Here is a 21,833-nt window from a genome sequence, read left to right as displayed (position 1 = left end):
AAAGTCAAACACAAACTCAAAGGGAAAGACATCTTAGTCTCATACTTGAAAGCAAAATAGATCATATCTACTCTTTTCTCTTCAAAGCAAAACACAATTAGACAATGGACATTAAAAAGGAAAATAAGTCCCAGACAATAAATCATAGAACTATTATAATGGTTGTCCATTTCAACAGACAGAGATAAGGGTTGCACGTGGGAGAATTTGGGTTGCTTACATTAAAATTTTCCCTTCTTTGAAGGGATAGGTCCACAGATGCTCAGTGTGGGTCATCACCAGTCTCTAGCTCTAGGGGGCAAAATCAAAGCTGACTGGAAAGCTGGGACTAGTCCCCACCTTCTGGAGACCCCCCCTTATTTTCAAGATGCTTCCAAAACTGGCCCCTCTGGACTATAAAACAAAAAAATAAATCTCTCATCCTGCATCAGCCCCTTGCAGAAATAATACTCAACATTAGGTGAACAAGAAAAGTTTAACTATAAGTTAAACAGATCTGCCTTTTTCAGGGAGGGCCAGATTTGGAGACCTCTCTCCTCAATGAAAAGAAAATTTTAGGTAAGCAATCACAAATTCTCCCATCCTCTCTCAACGTTATATCCGCAGATCTTCAGTGTAGGAATTTCTCAACAGTCACAAAATTCCGAGAGAAAGAACAAAATGTCACAGAGAAAGGATTGGGCACTTATTCAGAATAGTCCTTTCTCAAGGAGCTGACCAAATGCTTCACTAATGCTACTTAGAATCAAACACATTGAGATACAAGTACAGGGCCAATATTCATAACTTCAAATACAAAAATGATATACACATACAGACAGAATAATCAAAGCCAGCAAGTTACCACCTTTCCATAGACACCTTACTTGATCTCCTTTGTACAAGATTTAGTGTAACTATAGGACCTTCGTTGCAACAATACTATACCAGGGGTCGGCAACCTGAGGCACATGAGCAGATTTTTACTGGCACGGTGCTGCCAGCTGGGGTCCCGGCCACCGCCCCCACTCAGCCTGCTGCTGGCCTGGGTGAACGGAACCCCAAGCCAGTAGCGGTTTGAGCGGGGCCGGCAGCCGGGATCGTGGCTGGCAAGAGATGGCGGACAGAACCCCAGACCAGTGGCGGGCTGAGCCACTCAGCCCACCGTCGGTCTGGGGTTCTGTCCACGGGTATAGTGTATTAAATGTCTCTCCGTAGGAATGTGCTACTTACGGTGTACTACTTACGGCTGCCAGTCCTGGTGCTTCGCAAGTAGCACATTCCTATAGGGAGAAATTTAATACGCTACACCCGGGGTTGCTTCCCCAAACAGCCCGCCCCCTAGCAGCCTCCTCCCACTTCCTGGCCCCTGACTGCCCCCCTCATAACCCCTGGCCCCTCCAACTCCCCCCCCCTTGTCTCCTAATTGCTCCCTTCCGGGACCCCTGCCCCTTGACTGCCCCCCTCAGAATTCCCCACCCATCCAACCACCCCTGCTCCTTTTCTCCTGACCGCCCCCTCCCGGGACCCCCAACTCCTATCTACTCCCCTGGGACCCCCCCCATCCAAGCGCCCCTGCTCCCTGTCCCCTGACTGCCCCGACCCCATCCACACCCCTGACCGGCCTCCCGGGACTCCCACTCCTATCCAACAAGCCCTGTTCCCCATCCCTTTACCATGCCGCTCAGAGCTTCAGGACTGGCAGCCATAAGTAGTACACCATAAGTAGCACATTCCTATGGGGAGCAATTTAATACACTACACCCGGCCCCGCTCAGCCCGCTGATGGTCTGGAGTTCTCAAAATATGTTCTCGCACCCTCTTATCAACAATTACACTACAATGAGCTTAAAAACTTGAAAACTTAAAAACTCTGTATATTACAAAAATCGTTAAAAAATTTATAATATTAATAACATCACACTCATTGATTGATATAACCATTAAAATCCGCTGATTTATGGCTAAATAGAGCCATTATAATAAATATACTATATCTTTTTGCTTCCCAGGATGGTACACTATACCTATACAGATTTATTTAAGCAACTATATAGCTTAATATTTTTATTAATTTTACATTTTAGTACGTTAGAAAATGGTGAAAGATATATTGCTTATTTACTAGATAGTTAACTTATTGCTCATGAATTGTGTCAAGCAGCATTAGGATGGTAACGGGAATTTAATTAAATACACAGAAGTTAGATGCTTTTCCCTTGATTCATTCTTTACATAGAAAAGCAGCCTTTATCTCAACGTTTTTGAGACAGTCATGGATTCAGCATATTTATTTATTTAAATGTTTTATGAAATTATAATAAGTTTAATACAAAATATGCTAAGGCCTAAATTCAGATTTCATTTTTAACAGGTTTATTTTTAAAAAGAAAAAAAAACAATAAATAAAATCACATTTAAATAAAAAAATCCATCTTTTTTTAAATAAACAAACAAAAAAAATTTTCCACCTTGGTTTGGTGCCCTCCATCTGCAACCCACAAGGAAGCAGAAGAGAAGGTGGTGAGAATTCCACAGTCAAAGGAATGGCTGCTGGTGCGGACTTTAGAGACACAGGCATGATCCTCCATCTGGCGCTCGACCCTTCTGGCTTCACTCCCCTCATGGAGATGAGGAGGAAACTGCTTGTGCCACACTCAGTTCTTTTCTAGTCCTGCCTGCCTCTTTTCCTGCTGAAGCAACCCCATCCAGCCTGGGCTGCATCTTGCACAGCAGAGCTGGCCTATTCAATCTTGCTTGGCTCCCTTTCCTTCCCAGATTGGGCTACAAGGTTCTACCCACAGAGCTGACTGAGCTCTCTAACAGGGCATTCAATATGATTGGGGGAAATGAGAAAAATCAGGAGACACAGGCCTTTCCTTTTGGCTCTGATGTTTCCTCATCCTAGCTCTCTCTTAGAAGCCTGAAGTGGCAAACTCTTCAAAAGAGGAGTGGAGCAGAAGGGACAATCTCCAACAAAGTCAAATTTGGCCCTGAATTGGGGATTAGAGAAATTGGGACAAACTGTTAGTTTAACATTTTTAAATTAAGTTTGGAATTTCCCTCAGAAAAACTCTGCAGCAAGAAATTTGGACTGAGCCATTGGCCACTCTGGGGGCAGAAAAAAATCAAGGGAACTTCAGGAGGTGGGACACTCCCTTGCTTTTGGTCACTGTCAAGTCTGGTTCTGCCCCCACGCTGCAGACAGGATGAAGTACTCACTGGAATAGATCTGTGCACCTCAGCACAATGTGGCTGCCAGCACACTACAGGTGGCGTTGAAAGATGCAACAAGGAAGAGCAACATAAGATCACAAAACCTAAAGAGGACTCTTGACATGTAAACAATCTATAGATTTTTATGTCAACAAGGACTATTATAATCATATAATCTGACTTCCTGTATACTATAGGAAATAGATCTTCACCCAGAGATACCTGCACAGAGCCAAATAACTTGTGATTTAAATAGAGTACAGCCACAAAACCTCTGCCCACTATTAACAGTAATTACCCTTAAATTGATCCCAGATATTTTCACAGTAAACAAAACAGAGCGCGGTTTAATAATCTAGATTAGCTATTGTTTGGGGTTTTTTTCTTTAAACATGAAAAAACCCTAAAAGGCAGAATTTTCTTACCATATGATGGAGATTCTCGCCCATCTTCTCTATCAGTTTCTTTCTCTTTTCTTCTTCTGTGATGCCTATGTCCACGATGCCTATGACGCCGACGGCCCTCCTTTCCAAATGGGACATGTACACCAATGTACACAGCTCTGTGGCCTATCAAGTATAAAAGTAAGCAATAAAAATGTATGAAGAACTATTCTACCCGGACTTCAAATATTCTGTCAAAAATCCAAGAAACATACAAATACGTAGCATCTTTACATCACTAAAACCACTCTACATTTTCCTTCTGTCTGTTGCAGGGTTCAAAGAATCAGTGACTTAGAAACTTCCCCAAAATGGGTCAATATAGCAGTCTCTGCTCTTTCTTGCCATAATACAGAAGATCCAGTTACAGAACACATCAGCCTTTCATGTCAGAAAATTCAATCTTGATTCTCAACATTGGGATGCATCACACCAGAATCCTGGCCACAACACTCCTGAGGAAGGGCTAGTGCAAGGACTGTTGACAATGTTCCTAAACAGGCATACTGAGAGCATTTCACCAGGTACCTGTTTTCCTACTCAAGGTACACTGTACAAAAGGTGGTTCCATCCATCACTCAGATTTTGTAATTAATTTTCTCTGATTGTGTCAATTCCCTGGAATTCTGAGCCCCATTTACAGTATAGCATTGGTGGTCTAACTTTCAGAGGCATCATTTAAATTAGTTACTTAAATATGGATTTGGGAGACTAACTTTAGGCAGCCAGGATTGACAATATCCTGTAATATCAAACAGTCAATACAAAAACTACTTTTTCTTATTCCAAAAACATGTTTAATTAAATTTAAATAAAGTATCCTCAAATCAAAGCATATGGGTCTTAAAAGGAATGAGGAAGCAAAGGAGGAAAAAAATAAATGCAGTGCTGTAGCATTTATTGCCAATAGCAAGTTATTTTCAAACAACTGGAAATATTTTTTAATCTTTTCTTTTTTCCTGACTCAAAGCCCTATATATGAAGCCAATACAGACAGCCTTGATGAAAGATGGAACTCTGCAAAATGTTCTGAATACACTCTTGATGAGAGACATATAATGGAATATTAACTATATGTAATAATCTTTTCAACTCCTTTTGAAACAATCTAACAAAAATAGTAAAATGTAGCTAAATGCATGGGTGCTCACACAATGTTTCAGGTCTTACTATAAAAGGTACTACAGAAGATTGCCTTTACAACAGAAACAGGAAGTGATTCTTCTGCTGTTGAAGGTATGTAAACTCAGCAGATCAGTAGGAGCCAGAAAAGCGCTATAAATATCAAATCCATTGTTTAAAAAAAAATATATATAAAGACTCAAACATTTTTAATCTTTTATTTTTACAGTACTGAATCAACATGTTCTTATTTTACAGGAACACACTACGTTTGAGCTACAAACACTAGGGACTGAGAGCCATACACAGAGATTTTCACTGTGCTGCGGGAGTGTCCACACAGTGAATTACCACATGGCAAGGTGATGCGCTGGAGACTCACATCTTAGCTTGCCACACAGTAACTCATTGTATAGACAAGCTGGAAGTCTAGAAACCACGAAACAGGTGTTTGTCTGCCTTTTGAACCCTGGAGCATTAGTTATACATTATTTAGCAGATTATTTTATGGGTACAGACTATTAGGATCCTCCACTATTTTTCTACATCCAGTAGGATTTATCTTCTGTATTCTATACCCACTGCAGCCTTCTAAACTGCAGTCACAGTCACTGAGCACAGGCATCAAAGTGTGCAAATTTCTATTCAAACACACACATGCAGGGATTTGAACATGTAAACAGGCATCTGCATTATATACAGAAAATGAAATTCTAAACACATGAAGTTTATTCAGAATGATTGAAGTGTCAATTGGCTCTGATGGTGAAAATAACTATTGGCAACAATGAGGAAACAAATTTGATTTCATGTGGATGCATTAATGCAGCTTGATACAACATGGCTCATATGTAATTTCATTATGAAAACTTTTAGTTTACATTTTTACACAGTATATGCTGATCCTATGATTGTGCACTGGCCCTCTCCTGTGTCAAAGTTAAAAAGACAACAGATCTAATAAACTAAAATGTATTATTGCTTTATGCTGCTAGTTCAGTTGTCTTTAAAAAAAATTGGCAAGCAAACAATCATAGGATCACTGTATACTATTTAAAAATGTAAACTAAAAGTTTTCATAATGACATTACATATGAGCCATATGAATGTATTCACGTGAAAGCAAGTTTGTTGCCTCAGCTAGTGGCTTTTTATATATACAAAAAAAAATTTGTCCTGATGCTGGTAGTAATGATTGTATTAATTTAAAATATCTTGTTCATTTCATTGAAGAGGTTTGTGTGCATTTGCACTTTCCTTGAAAGAATTTAAAAAAAAAAAGGTTTAAAAATATTTAAAGACATAGTAAAAGGGTTTTTAAGTGTGTGGCTCCCAAATACTGCCAGTCACAATAAGAAACAAAATAGTTAACTATCAACCAGTCCCATTTTTCTAAAGATTTTTTCCCAGCCTAACAAATTATTTCAGCACTGTCATATCCAATATTTGAAGCAGCATGATAACTTTAATGATAGCATAATCTGTTGCCATAAAATTTATAGGCAGAGCTTGTTGGAAAGTGAGCTTTAGGAAAATTTAAACTTTTGGATGTAAAGTATTTGGGGGACTTTTAATATGACAAAAAAATTGAGGAGAACAGATACTTTCTACTATTATTTTCACTTAGATGAAAAAACACTTTTCCATCGAAAAAAGTTTCTATGGAAAATTTTCAAACAGCCCTAGTTACAGGGTAGGCTTTGTCATTTAGCCATTTGCCTTCTGAAGAGGGCAGTGCTGGACTACCCATGAGCTCTCCAGTGCTGGAGAAAGGCTATACTACATCTACACTTGGAGTAGGGGTGCAATTCCCAGCTGACATAGACATATTCACTCTAGTTTTGATTTAGCTAGCATGCTAAAAGTAATAGTCTAGCTACGGTAGCATGGGCACTGGCAGCATAGGTTAGCCACCCCAAGTAATTACTCACAGGGCCCAGGCAGGTCTGTAGTCTGGACAGTTAACCCATCCCACTGCTCACCCTGTGCCACTACAGCTGCACTATTTTTAGAGTGCTAGCTCAATGAGAGCTAGCAAGAGTATGATTACACAAGATGGAAATGACACCCCTAGCTCCAAGTATAGATGCAGCATTTGTGTGCAAGCTACTAACAGTATGCACTGTCTATTCTGGAGGCTGGTGCAGAAATGGGGCTGGTCAATGGCCACCTTCTCCCCTACCCTTTGAGAAGATGCACACAGAGTAAGCAGTCCTTATGTTCCACTGATAGCAGTTCTCCCTGGCTCTTTTGGGATAGACACAAAGAGGAGAAACCAAAAAGCAGCAGTGTTGGCTAAACACAACATCCAAAGGGATGTGGTTATGAGGGTTTTACAAACTGAGTTTATGGCCAATGACTGCCCTGCACCTTTAATTAGGGGGTGTTTAGCTGGTTGGCCGAATGAAGGCAGCAGTACTTTATGGCTGTGTCATAAACAGGTAGTTAAGGGTTAATGCCTCTTTTACCTGTAAAGGGTTAAGAAGTTCACCTAACCTAGCTGACACCTGACCAGAGGAACCAATGGGGGAACAAGATGTTTCAAAAGGAAGGAGGGAAGTTTTCCTTTGTTTAGAGTCTCAGTTTCAGCCGGAGTGAAAAAGATCAAGGAACAGCCTCTTATCAGAGTAGTAAGTTTTAGAAAGGGATAAATAGGTTTATGTTTATTTCTTTGTAACCTGTCTTGTGCAATTAGAGATAGAATCAAATTGGGTATTGGGGTATTTTCATTGGTGTACTAAGTTTTTGCCCAGGGGAACATCCTCTGTGTTTTGAATCTGTTGTCTGTGAGAGTGGCTGGTATGCTAATCTCTCCCAGAGGGTTTTCTTTTACCTTTCTTTTCTTTAATTAAAAGCCTTTTTTCTTAATACCTGATTGATTTTTTCCTTGTTTTTAGATCCAAGGGGGTTGGATCTGGATCCACCAGGAGTTGGTGGGAGAAAGGAGAGGGGATGGTTAATTTCTCCTTGTTTTAAGATCCAAGGGGGTTGGATCTGTGTTCACCAGGAAATTGGTGAAGTTTCTCAAGGCTACCCAAAGAAGGGAGTGCTTGTGAATGGTGGCAGCGATACCAGATCTAAGCTGGTAATTGAGCTTAGAGCTTCTCATACAGGTCCCTCACATCTGTACCCTAAAGTTCAGAGTGGGGAAGGAACCTTGACAGGCTGGGAGGGGAGGGAGGGAAGAGAGAGATGAAAAGTGCTGCAAAAGGGTCAGTGGGGGTCAGTGAGATTGTCCCCTAGGAATGCAGGATTTAAAAGGGGCAGTCCTGGACCTGAAGCGTCCCTTTTACACAGAGCAGTGTGAACCAGGACCCACCCTCCCCTCCCCTCCCCTTCATGTGGTAAAATACCAGGTTTGATCAAGACCTGCTGTGGGCATTACGCTACCTGCCCCTTTTTAGGGGATGTGGGAAGGAATTTTTCCCTTACCACTATATTGGCTTGGGTGCAGTTGGTGTTTTTTCACATTCCCCACAGAGGGTTCAGGAAGGGCTCTGTTCATGCATGGCATGAAGAGCAGTAGGCTGTATGTTGCAACTCGTTATTTAAGTATACAGCAGATGTCCAGTGCAGGTCCTCCATAGGAAAGATATACAGTGACCGGATAAATGGCTTGGAAAGGGACTTAAAAAGAGGGGACTCCTATGATTGGTACAGCAGGGAGCCAACCCCCCATTCCAATAGCCCACCTTAACCCTCCTGCGAGGGGGGCAGATGGTAAGGTCCTGGCAATGGATTTGCTGGAGGGACCTGGATGGAAAAAGAGGGGGAGCTGGTAAAAGCCCCCCAGCTAATTACAGAAAAAACATGGGATTGCCTGCACTGTACAATTTTATCTGTCAGGTAGTCCCAGACATCTAATAATAATGTTGCAGCCTGATTAAACCCATGTCAAATGTCTCCTGGTCTCCTTTCGGTATAGCCAGACAAAAGAGCTCCTTCATGTCATAATGACAATTAAATTGATTGTTGCAACCAGCAACCCACAATCTTTAGAAAGACTGTTTTATGAATGAAGTGACTTCTCCTTAGCAAAAAAAATTCAATTACATATAAAGAAGGCACTCTTCTATTCTTTACAAAGATTTTCTAGTAAATAAAATAAGCAACATATTTTCTAAAAACCTGTTGCAAAAGTATGTTCAAACCCAAAAGTGTGTTAAAGCCTCAAAGTAAAGCAAAGTGATTCAGTGAGTTCAATTCTAGGTAGAGAATAGCACTGAGAAAACTATTTTAAAAATGCAGACAGCTGCTTATATCAAGTAGCATCCTACTCCCCGCTTCTTCCCTACCCAAAGATAAATGGAGAATGATTAAAGATGAAAAGGTAAAGTTTCAATGCATGTGATAAACTCAGTTTCCAACAAGATAAAAAAACCTGGTTGCATAGTATTATGTCCTCCAACCAACTGAATAAAGAGGAACACACTTATCTGTATCTCCTCAAAGAGATGTTGGAAAGTAATTTATTATAACAGCTAAGAAGGGGAAGAAATAGGAGTAACTATGAAGAATTTAAGAGTTTGAAGTTAAATTACTTGCATCAATACATTCACCTATAGGCAAATACAAATTTAAAACCAACAATTCAGGTAGGAGTAAAAAGATATAATTGAATTATTAGATGACCTTCAAACCTCTACTCATACATACACCTGTACACAGTATTGCTGATCCCATCCAAGCTTGTTACAGAATTAGCTTAAACCAATAATCAACAGAATTAGTATAGCGCATGACACTAAATTTAGTATACAAAACTCCAGAGATAATTGTTCATTTTAATCTAACATGACTTTATCCAAGCTTAGTTGCTGAAATCCTCCAACGGTATTTAGTACTTATGGTCATTATTAGTATGAATCAATTCAAACATATTTTAGAAGTTTGCTAAATGTTATCACTTGCTTCTCATTAGGCTAAAAAAATCAGTTTGCATAAAATAAAAATCTCACAGTTCAATTACTAATACATACATAACACAAAAGTCATTGCAAAAAAAAATAATAATAATAAGCTAATCTCTTTCTGGTGTTGTCCAAAGCCACTAGCAGGGAAAAGCTTAAAGTTGTAATAGAAAACGTGCTTTCCTCTAGCAATTAGTTTGGTAACAAAGAGCTTTACACATGGCATATTAGGCCCATATACTCGGATACTAAAAAACTTAGCATGGTATGGTTAAAAAAAATAGGTAGTTTTACACTGAAGTTGATATATATATATATATATATATATATATACACAAAAAGGAATATTACCATTAAAAGCACTTAGTAGTATGAAAAAATAATATTACAAGGCTGATTTTTGAACTAATGTAGTATTTTATATGATGTACTTGAATATTTACCTTGTTTCTTAAATGTACAACTCTATGTTCCCCTAACATAGTGCTTCCCAAAATAGCCGATAGATCCCCTGGGAAGGTACTACATTAGTCTAGAAAGGCACAGAGTAGCCACAAGTTGGAGTCCGGGTAAGGAAAGCTGCAGACCCTCGGATGCGCAACTCACCACTGCAAATATGCTGGCATGGGAAGTTTTTGAAACCTACCTTTCACTTCGTGCTCTTTCACTGCTGGTCCCCAGTACATTTAATCACAGGAGAAGCTCATACATGCGGAACTACAGGCTCACCAACCTAAGCTTTGGGGCACTTCTCTTACAACACAACTTTGAGCAGCTAGAAGGAACAGACAGGGGATGCAGCCAGGTGAGTGCAGCAAAAAACTACAACAAAATTGAATAAAAACAAGGGGAAAGAGTCAAAAACAAGGAGAGAAAGGAAACAAGAGACAGAAAAAGATAGGCAAAAAAGTGGACAGAAAAGTAGATACTGAGCTCCAAGTGCTCCCCTTCAACCTTCACTATAAAATGCACTGGAGTGCCACATGTTCCTCAAACTCTCACTTTGCACTACCAGGTGGAACTCAGGAATAATCTGAAGAGTTCCCATTTCTTGTTCATTTCTTTGTCCCAATTAGACTTAATAGAGTGTCCACCAAGCCACGCATACGACATAAAAAATGCAGTCTAATATTTTAATTAACCTTTGCCCAAGATTTCAGTAGTATTAACTTATATGTAAAATTTGAAGTTTACAGTAAAGCTTTTTTTTTTCTTTCTATATGAGAGGGACACAAAAAAGTCACTGTTAAGCAACCATATCACTGGTAATTTCACCAATTTCCTTCAAAAATCAAGTGCCCTTAAAGTAGTTACAAATACTTTTCATCTTCAAAGTTATAAGAAGATCGACTATAGGCTTTTAATAGATCTCTGGTGCTAACTTCAAGCATGGAGTTTCTGGGAGAGGAGCCAGCACTTGACATCTGCTGGCCCTTGTGTCTTCCATGATAGACAGAAGATGGCTGGGCCCAATCCTGCTGCTGAGGAACAGATTGTGCAGTCTGCCTTTCTCTCCTGAAAGCTGCTAGGGAAAAAAAGGACGTACCAGAGCTTATTTCTGCTGCTGTGGGGTCAGGGAACAAACATTAGAAACAGCCAGTTCAGTGAGAGACTCAGATTAATAATAATTTAAACTTGTTCTTAAATTAAGAAAAATTCAGGAGACAGAGAAAGGGAAGAGTTTTGAACATTAACACAAGATGCATTAATTGGGTTGAAATTGGAGTGTGGATTTACCCTCTTCACAACATTGTAATTGTAAAACAAACCAATAAAATCTCCGCCTCCTCTCCCCGAAAAATATCAAGTTATCCAGTTCACCCAGTGATTATTATTAGCTAAGCCCAGCAATGCAGCACTAAGAATACAGAGGATGCCAACACATATACATCCCTTAGGTGTGTGCGCGCGCGCGCGCACACACACACACACACACACAAAATCTCTTGAACAATTCCTGTATCTGATTTGTCCATTCAAAAATAAATGGCTCCTGTTGAGCATATTGGATGCAGGGGCTTGAACCAGGTTAAGGCTTTATAAAGGGAGACAATCCTGAATGGGAGAGTTACCTTTTCTGCAAAGGCACCCAACTCTCCCCCATTATTTTTAGTTTTCTATATTTTAGTTTTGTAAATTAATAAAGATTGAGCATGTTTTAAAAATGTAAGTATTTTTGTGCCTAAGGTTCTGTCTCACAAACTCTGAAAGCTGAGGATTATGTTAGCATAATTCCATTTAGAAATTTTATTCAATGAATTACTTATAGGGATTTTCTTTTTTTAAACTCACAAACACAAGCAGGAACCCTGACCAGTTGAGCTACCAAAGGGCTTTTTAAATCACCAGTTCTAAAGCTGAAGTACAAGGGTGAAATAATAACATAACCTTTAGGGGAAGCCATCATATAAGTGGGCTATAGTATCAAGTACAGATGTCCAATTTTTTCTGCAACAGTAGCAGTGGGACAGGTGATCTCATGCCATGAAACTCTAATCATAAAACTGAGTTTTAAGTCTTACATAAGAACAGCCATACTGGGTCAGAGCAACGGTCCATCTAGCCCAGTATCCAGTTTCTGACAGCAGAATGGCAGGTGTTTCACAGGGAATCAACAGAACAGGCAATCATTGAATGATCCATTCCGTGATCCACTCCCAGCCTCTGGCAATGGGAGTGTAGGGACACCGAGACCATGGGGTTGCATCCCTGATCATCTTGGCTAATAGCCATTGTTGGACCTATCCTTCACACACTTATCTAATTTCTTTTTGGAACCGTGTTATACTTATGGCCTTCACCCCTGGCAAAGACTTCCACAGGTCAACTGTGTGTTGTGTGAAGAAGTACTTCCTATTTTGTTTCGTTTTAAAACGGCTGCTTATTAATTTCATTGGGTTTTGGCTGGGGTCTTACAGGTCAGCATTTTCAACCTCATTTTCTGGCCAAATAACTTGAGTAACTGTTAAAAAGGTATGTTTTGGTGTATTAAGTTGCAGCCAGTTGTCTTTCACAATAGGTATGACTTGTATTTATTGGCCAAAGCTTTCAATATTATAAAAAGCCAAGTATATCGGCCATTTTAGCCAAAAAAAGCTTTTCAAGCTTCTCATGTCTCGATTACTGCAACATCCTTCTCTTTGGCCTTGACAAATGTAATCTTGTCCCAAACAAATCCATTCAGAATGCTGCTGTTAAGATCATTTTCCTAGCCCATCGCTTTAACCATTCCATACCTCTCCTTGCATCCCTCCACTGGCTCCTCCTCTATTATATACAACATGAGCTGCTTGTATCCACTTTCAAGGCCTTTCACAGTCAATCCTCAACCTCACCTATCTTTTCTCATTCACTATTAAGCTGTTGATACTTGCCTCTGATCATCCACTTTTTAAAATGTTCAAACAAGCACCTTCATACTTTCTCCCATGCTGCCTCACAGGCTTGGGAGGACCTCCCTGTAAACATCTGCAAAGTGGCCTCATTATTCACCTTCAAATCCTTACTTAAAACTCTCCTTTGCAGGAATGCCTACAAAGAACTTGACAAGTTAGGCATCTGGTGTGCTAAGACCACTGCCTATCATGCTTACCACTACTATCTCATTGTTTCCTTGTACCCCCGCTGGTCTCTATCCATCTGTTGCCTATTGTCGTGTACATGGATTGTAAACTCCTTGGGGCAGGGACCTTCTTTTCTTTCTGTGTCTGTACAGTGCCCAATACAATGTGCTATGACTTGCCCATGATTAGGATTCCTAGGCACTATGTTAATAGCAATAACTTACCTTAAAACAACTCTGAAAGATTTTTCTCTCTCTCAAGCATAGCATCTGCCTCATAGTTTTATTTTGCATTAAATCTTCAGGCTTTAATCTGCAGCACTTAAAGGAGTCGTTTATTTGTTAAGTTTTAAAATCAACTTTGCCTTAAGAATTACTAAGAGCCACTGACTGTGAAATTGCTGGCATGGAAATTTCCCAAAATAGATTTTTGGTGACTGGTCTAAGTATAAACAAAGTTGTCATCTGCCACAGATGTTCTCATGCAATGATTCTAATAGGAGTTCAACATCTCAACTAGTTTGTTTTTGTATTTTTTCTCCATGCCTACACTGTACTGAGTCAGGCTTTGTTTCTTGTAATAGTAGAATAAACTTCCTTGTTCTTAAAACATCTCAACTCAAACAAGCTGGTGTTCAGTTCAGCATAGGTTTGACTTCTAGCTCTATACAAACAGTAGTGAGAGACGTTAAGGAAATGTTTATTCTGTCTCTATTCAACCTCCTGTCCTGTTAAACAATCTCTTTCCAAGCAGAAGATTCTTTTATGAGCAGGCCTCCTATCTTAAAATTAATTAAAGAAATGAAAGGAAGAACTACTCCTAAGTTCGTGTTTGCAGGTCAAACTCACTGAAGTATAAAACTAACAACCACAACCCAGAAACAGAATGTAATTTTATGTGAACAAACAATTGCAACAAGTCCCTTCTCTCCACTTTAGAAGTGTTTTCTCCTCTCCAAACAAGGGATTTTTTTATTAACTGGAATGAAGTATAACATGAATTCCTGTATATTATGCAGGACTGGTTTTTACAAATGAAAGGAGTGCTATGAAAGTATGTTTATACCTTTTTATCTAGCCAAGGATTCCATTTTCAAACTGTTTGTAGCATTTATAGCCTCAATCTTATACCAGTTCTTTAGGCTAGGTCTACACTACAAGCTAAGGGTGCAATTCCCAGCAACAGACAGAAGTGGTCTGCCACTATCTATAATGTTACAGCGGTCACCAGCTATTGATACAGTTAGTCACAACTGAGATATTCCAAACTGTTCCTCAGTTGTTGAGCTCTTTCCTTGAACAACAGGGTTCTCAAGGTCAGGAAGAGCACTTTTTACTATCACTGAGAAGTCTCCCTTATAGAGTGCTGCAAGGATTTATTTTGAAAATCAGGAAACACAACATGTATAAAAGATTTCTAGGGCTTATAAAAAAGGGCATGAGCTGACACAACCAGAATACTGACATTTGCGTTGATGGCTGTGTTACTTTTGATCCTCTCTAGACTTCCCCTAGTTATCAATCTGGAAAACTTGTTTTTCTTAATTTTAAAGAGGAAGAGTTTGCTTAAGGTCACTTCTAACACGGCTACACTTGCTAGATGTTCAAGACATGGAATTTTAGCCAATTTGTGAGTAATATAAACATTTGTTTTTCAGGAGCTGAGGTCACCTCTCATGAGATCGCTCTGAAATTTAGGAGTAACTATGGATAACTCTCTGAAATATGGAGTTCCAACTTTACACTAATGTGGCTATCATATCTGGAAAATCCATCCTTTAACATTAATCCCATTAGTCATTTATGTCTTAGTAAATTTAGTATCAGCATTCAGGTTCTGTCTAGCTGGCTCTCACTGACTCCTTGGGCTTCCTTGGATATTGTAGTTAAGGTTGGCTAACACTTCCCATTATAAGACCATGTATTGCAGCGACTTATAAAACATTGCCAAAATGTAGCCATTTAGGACGACGTTTTCCATGCAGGATGTGAGCCTTGGCCTGAATTTTAAAATTCTTACAACTATGTAGTTAGAAGCTCTAGCATCTCCATGCTTTGGAGCAAGGACTTGAAATCTGGCAAGGGGCCAGCTTACTGTCAGATGTGCTTTGACATTCCCATGTAAAAAATTCCATATTTGGTCAAGTTATAAACCTTTCTTTAAAAAAAAAAAAACCCACTCAGTTCGCATGTGATATTGCCCTGGGTGCAACCTGAACTGTTGTGTCCCCTAACCCTCTAGCCTGAGGTGCCTTTTACAATGCTTTCAGAAAAGCCACTCCTGGCCTGCTAATGCACAGCCACTACCACATAAAATCACTCCCAGATGTTTACATGAATACTGTCTCAGCCATTCATGAACAGCGACACCCACATATCCCTCAGTCCCAGGCTTGCCCCACAGAAATGTGCGTCTTGTACTGTTCAGTAGCCCACTGGACTGCACAAGCTCATAATTAGATCATTTCAACAAAGGGAAATGAATATGCACCAGACATTGTCTCAAGTGGATGCTTCCCAAACACTTCAAACACACACACTGGTTTAGATAAAACAGTAAAACAAGTTTATTAATTAGAGAAAGATAGATTTTAAGTGATAAGGCATAAGTCAGAGTTGGTTACAAAAAAAAAAAATATAAACATGCAATTCCTAAACTTTACCAAGGCTAATAAGCAAAAAAAAGGCTTCTCTCACCCAAAAGCAGTGCTGGACCCCTCCCTGGTTCCAAAAGCTTCCTTTGTTCTTTCTAACTTGAGCAGAGATGGGGGCAGGGGGAAAGTGGTGATGAGTAGGTCACTGTCCCTCACTTTTTATACTCTGCCCCTTTGTACTAGAAAAGTCTTTACTGGGTCATGGGGTCAGGAAATTCTATGGCATATGTGAGCTATCAACTGTCCTTCAGATGAATTTTAAATTTCTTTTTTACAACCCTGCTGTTGGTGAATCGCCAACTAAGCAGGTAATTGCCTGTTAGCACCTAACTCACATGCCAATGTGCCTTTGTCTGAGAAAATGGTGTGAGGGCGTTACTGAAATATACTGTAGCTCTGGGCAATAATCATATAGTAAATCTCATAGCTCCATATACAATGTTGATACACACATTTTAACAGGACAATGATGTTCAGTAGATTATGAGTTTCAAATGAAACCTCAAGGCATACACTGTACAAAATATAACCATATAAAAGTGGTGAATATGGGGTGCAAGTTGTCACATGGGATACCATGTGTTACAATATATACTCAGACTTCAAGTTTGGCTGCTAAATTCTACCAGGCTTGAGCAGGACTATTCCTGCAATCGCTGCTGCCCAGAGGTGTTGTGATGCTGGGAACTGAAGCTGAAAGTGTGGAGAATGAGAACATATGAGAGATAAAGCTACTCCCGCAACTTTCCTCCACTCTCAGCAAGCATTTGTGAAACCCACTGGCAAATTGCGTCATTTCCCTCTAGTGGCAGGTCCACATAGAGGATAAACTGCTACCACCATCACTATTATCTTTGGTGAAATAGCAGAGATGGTATAGCGGATCTAAAGGTTCCAACCTTGCTGATGACCCACATAGGGGACAGCATGATTCCATATGCCATCATATGTTTTTTCAGTCTGCTTCCCCCCCCCCTTTTTTTTTTTAAGGTTATACATGTACAAGTTAAGAAGTTATATATGTACAAAAAAGAAAACTACACTAAAAAGAAGATAAGTTGTAAAGTGAAGCGCTAAAAGGAAATGCCAAAACTAAGGTGGCCTGTACAATCTTAATTCAGCCCAAGTTGTATGTACTGCGATACAGTCTTTAATTACATGATCACATACTACACCGCTACACCAATATAACATGAATTCCGATATAACATGGTAAAGCAGAGCTGCGGGGGGGGCGGGGCTTGCAGGCCGGTGGATCAAAACAAGTTTGGTACAATGTGGTTTCACCTATAACGTTGTAAGTTTTTTTGGCTCCCAAGGACAGCGTTATATTGAGGTAGAGGTGTAATTTTTCCATGGAAATCATGGGTCATTCAGTGCAGAGGATGGGCTATGTGCATGGGATTAATCAGGGCTGTGTAGTGAAGGAGGCTGTTGTCTGCAGTACCCGACTCATTTGATGGAGAAGTTTGAAGGTGTATAATGAATGAGGCAGGGGATTGCAGGAAGAGAAAAGATGGTCTCATAGTTAAAGCAACTGAGCACTGCCCTGGAGACTTGATTTCTATCCCTGAAAGAGTTCCTATGTGAGTCTAGGGAAATCCCTTAAAACAAACTTTTCACAGGTGGCCACTATTTGGTCCTGAGCTTTCAGAGCTCCAACTGAAGTCAACGGGAGTTGTGCTTTGAACATATGAAGTGCCAAGTACTCTGAAAAATGACTCTAGGTGTCTCAAATTGGGCATCCAAAGTTAGTGGATACTTCTGACCTTACTCTGTGCCTTAGTTCTCCATCTTTAAAACTGGATTTACTGCCACCCCTTAATTTCCCATGGGTGTTGTGAAAATAAAGTTGATAATGTTTGTGAAGCACTCAGCTGCAACAAGTGCCATAGAAAGCCCAGGAGGAAATTATTAATTCTGACTTCAGAGCAGAGGAGGATATGAAGATAAGCTAAAATATCGAATAGCTGCTCATTAAGTGAGCACTGGCCATTCTGTACTCTAAATGAGGCAGCTCAAGTGGGGGAAAATAGTGTGCAATCATGTAATTCAAGACTGTATCATAATGCATACATACAAGCGTGCCTTATTTCTAACTTTCATTAACTTAGAGAAGCTAAAAAGGTTGCTGAGCGTAGCTATCAGGCCCATGTTCTTTAAGTGTGAAAAATTCTAATTTGCACAGGTTGCTAGTATGATGACAGATACAAATCAATGTTTTGCTGAAGTTATAAAAAACTCTTAATCTAGGCCCAAGACACCTGAGTGATCATAGTGCCTCCAAGCAAGTCAAGCTCAGCCATATTGTTCTTGTTCTCTATTTCATGGGAATTGGGCCTGTGGCCAGGCCTTCTCAGTTCATAGACCTTCATGTATAGAGCCTCCTCTTAGAGATGTCTGCCAGAGTTCCTCAGGAGTCATCCTCAAGAATTACTGTAAGACATTTGTATCCATGTAATTGTTTTATCATTATGCCTTTTTGTCTAACAGCTCTTCCTTATAGTGTTATGTTCTTTCTACTCGGTTTTGTTTGTTAAGACGGGGTAACTATTGGGCTCTGGGCTACTATAATGGGCTGTTTAGAGAACAAAGGAAGTTTCAGAGTGCAAAGTAAAACTCATCTCACATTGATGGTCGAAACCAGCACTGTAGTATTTACATTTTCTGTCTTATAATAAATTACGGTACCTTACAAAAATCATGCAACAATTATAATCAATTCCATTGCATTTCTTTCGTTTATACTGTCCTGTACATCTTGTTCTTTGGGGAAGTTATGGCAATTTATGAAATACTATTTAGACTTTTTTAAACAGTTGCCATTTAAAATGCATCTAAAGAGAGAATGAAAACTTGTAATAGAATCCATTGCTAATTAAAGCATCTTGGTCATGAAATTTACAAGTTAAAATATCTGCCCTACCTATTTCAACAAGTCAGTATTTAAGATGCAATTTTTATTCTAACTGCTACTAACAAACTACATTACTGAAATTGCCAATTGCCCTACAATTGTTTAACAAATATTCATCAAGCCATATTAACATTACTTTTGGGCAAAAAGTGAGAATGGAATACAATTAGTTCGCAAAAACAGGTATGCAGATAAAGAAAAAAAGTCTGCCTTTTAAGAAAGTTAGTTAAATAAAAAATATGGGTTTAAATTATCAGTGTTGCAGGAAATAGTGTCACTCAAATGTAAACACTTCTTACACTTGGAGCAAGAAAAGCTGAGAATATAGTAACTACTAAAGTCTCAACTGCTGAAAACTGCTCCCTGGATTCATGCCACATAAAACTAGACTGCAGAGAAACTCTTTACCAAGGTTGTCTCTGGGGCCAGGATTTTGTTATGTGAATAGTATCAGAGGGGTAGCCATGTTAGTCTGTATCCACAAAAACAACAAGGAGTCCGGCGGCACCTTAAAGGCTAACAGATTTATTTGGGCATAAGCTTTTGTAGGTAAAAAACCCCACTTCAGTTGCAACTGTGAAGTGGGGTTTTTTACCCACGAAAGCTTATGCCCAAATAAGTCCGTTAGTCTTTAAGGTGCCAGCAGACTACTCGTTATGTGAAAGTAAATCCCGTATTTTCTTTGCCTTCTTACCTGGATTATTTTGAGGATGACAGAATATTTTCAATATACATCATCAAAACAGGAACTACTCCCTCCAGATGAAGGTGCAAATATTCAGTGGCATTCTCGGAATAACTGTAGCATCTCACGGAGAAAAAAGGGAACTGAGCTAGACTATGACTCCGTTTATATTTGCTATTAGCTCTGATCTTAGAACTCTTGTCGTACTTCCACCCTTTCCTCACTTTTGTTTATTACCCGCATACATTGCATCACATGAATTATAGATTGTTTGCTCAGGCTAAGGACCTTAAGTGCTTTTGAAAAATGTTATCCCTTGTCTTTTGTTACTTCTGTAAATTAACTGATAAAACAAAGTTACTCACTTTGTGCAGTAACAATGGTTCTTCAAGATATGTCCCCCAATGGGTGCTCCACTATAGATGTGTGCACACCCTGGTGCTTCCGATTGGAAAATTTCAATAGCAGTCTGTCCCGGCGGGGCACATTCAGCTCCCCGCCTGCCACGAGGCTACCGAACATGCACAGGCATTTCCTTCTTAGTTCCTTCTCTATCGCAGAGTCAACCAGTGGAACTCCGAAGCAGATGGGAGGAGGGTGGGTCATGGAGCACGCAGGGTCATGGAGCACGCATAGGGACACATCTCAAAGAACCACAAGGTGAGTAATTTGTTCTTCGAATAGTGTCCCTATGGGTGCTCCACTGTAGGTGACTCTCAAGCAGTACCCACTACAGGAGGTTGGGACTGCAGAGTCAAGTGATATAGACTGTACTGTGGCACCAAATTGGGCATCTGTAGCCAAATCCCCAAGGGCAGAGTGTTCTGCAAAAGGTATGCGCAGATGCCCATGTAGCTGCTCTGCAGATCTCGGATATAGGTATACCCTTGGAGAAGGTGATGGAAGAGGAGATTGACCTGGTGGAATGCGTGCATATTGAAGATGGGGGTATTAGCCCACGCTATTGGTAGTGGAGTTTAATACAGGCAGAGACCCATTTGGAGAGCTGCTGAGTTGAGATCGCTGCACCTTTCGATCTATCTGCAACAGAGAGAAAGTCTCAGATTTTCTAAAGGTCTTTGTTCTGTCCAAATAGAAGGTCAAGGCTCTTCTCATGTCAAGCATATGGAGGATGGTTTCCCTGTTGTCTTCATGAGGTTTGGGATAAAATGTTGAAAGCTAAATAAGCTGCTCCTGTGAAATTCAGAATTCACTTTAGGGGTGAACTTTGGATGTGGTCTGAGTGTGACCTCGTCAGGGAAGAGCACAGTTTAAAAAAAAAAAAAAAAAGAGGGATCTCCCCCATCCTTCTTGTTGAAGTGATGGCAATGAGGAACGCCGCCCATCATGGAAAGGTGAGTTCGTGAACAAGAGGCCATGGTTTCAAATGGCAGTCTAGTTAGTCCTTTTAACATTAGATTGAGGTTTCATTGAAGAGCAGGGGACCTGGTTGTGGGAAGAGGTTTGCTATGTCTTTAAGAAACCTCTTCATAGTTTGGAGGGAGAAGTTTGAGTAGTCTTCTACCTGCTAGTGGAAGGTTGCAACTGTTGCTAAATGAACCTTCAGTAAGCTAATAGAGAGACCTGATTTCTTAAAGGTTAACATGTGTGGTCTAGGACCACCACTAAGGTGGCTGAATTAGGGGTGACACCCTTGGGTTGGCACCAGATCTGGAACCTCTTCCATTTCTGAAGGTAGGTACGACAAGTAGTGCTCTTTCTACTGTGTAATAGCACCTCCTTTAGCTCCTCAGAGCAAGAAGTTTCTATGTGTTGTAACCGTCAAGAAACCACGCTTTGAGTCACAGGACTCACAGATTGGGCCTCATTCTGTGACAGGAGGTAAGGAGTGATTGGTAGAGTCAGCCATCAGTGGACGCAGTCCCAGCTGTGACAGGTAACAGTACCACGTCTGGGTGATCAGAATGATGTTTGCTTTTTCCCTTTTTATCTTCAACAGGACTGGCGACAATAGAGTGAATGTGAGAAAGGTGTAAAGAAGGCCCTGGTCCTGAGAAAGGAGGAGTATGTTTCCCATGGAGTGTCATCTCATTCCTGCCTTGAAGCAGTACTTTGGACATTTCTTGTTCTGATGAGTAGCAAACAAATCTATTACCAGTGGACTCCATTGACAGACTAGGTTATACAGAATCACCGACTATTTCCCCATTCATGATCATGTGGAAATCTGCAGCCGAGACCGTCAGACGTCGTGTTGTGTATTCCCAATAGGTACACCACTAATATTAGGACATTGTGGGAGATGCACCAGTTCCATAGCTTCAGTGCTTCTACGCACAGGGAATGAGACCTGGCACCTCCCTGTCGGTTTATGTAGTACATAC

The 21,833-nt window shown here is 40.2% G+C and overlaps 1 protein-coding gene across 1 annotated transcript in view; it reads right to left on the bottom strand.

Annotated features, from left to right (window-relative positions):
• Positions 1–21,833, bottom strand: part of SLC4A7 (solute carrier family 4 member 7) — a 181,872-nt gene that overhangs the window by 81,617 nt on the left and 78,422 nt on the right. Inside the window, exon 3 of the mRNA XM_045004742.1 lies at positions 3,621–3,764. Within this exon, the coding sequence (XP_044860677.1) occupies positions 3,621–3,764 (144 nt within the window). The remainder of the gene's footprint in view (positions 1–3,620; positions 3,765–21,833) is intronic.

The sequence above is a fragment of the Mauremys mutica genome, chromosome 2 (genome assembly GCF_020497125.1).
Source record: "Mauremys mutica isolate MM-2020 ecotype Southern chromosome 2, ASM2049712v1, whole genome shotgun sequence".
Lineage (NCBI taxonomy): Eukaryota > Metazoa > Chordata > Testudines > Geoemydidae > Mauremys > Mauremys mutica.
This window is presented reverse-complemented; position numbering and strand designations above follow the sequence as displayed.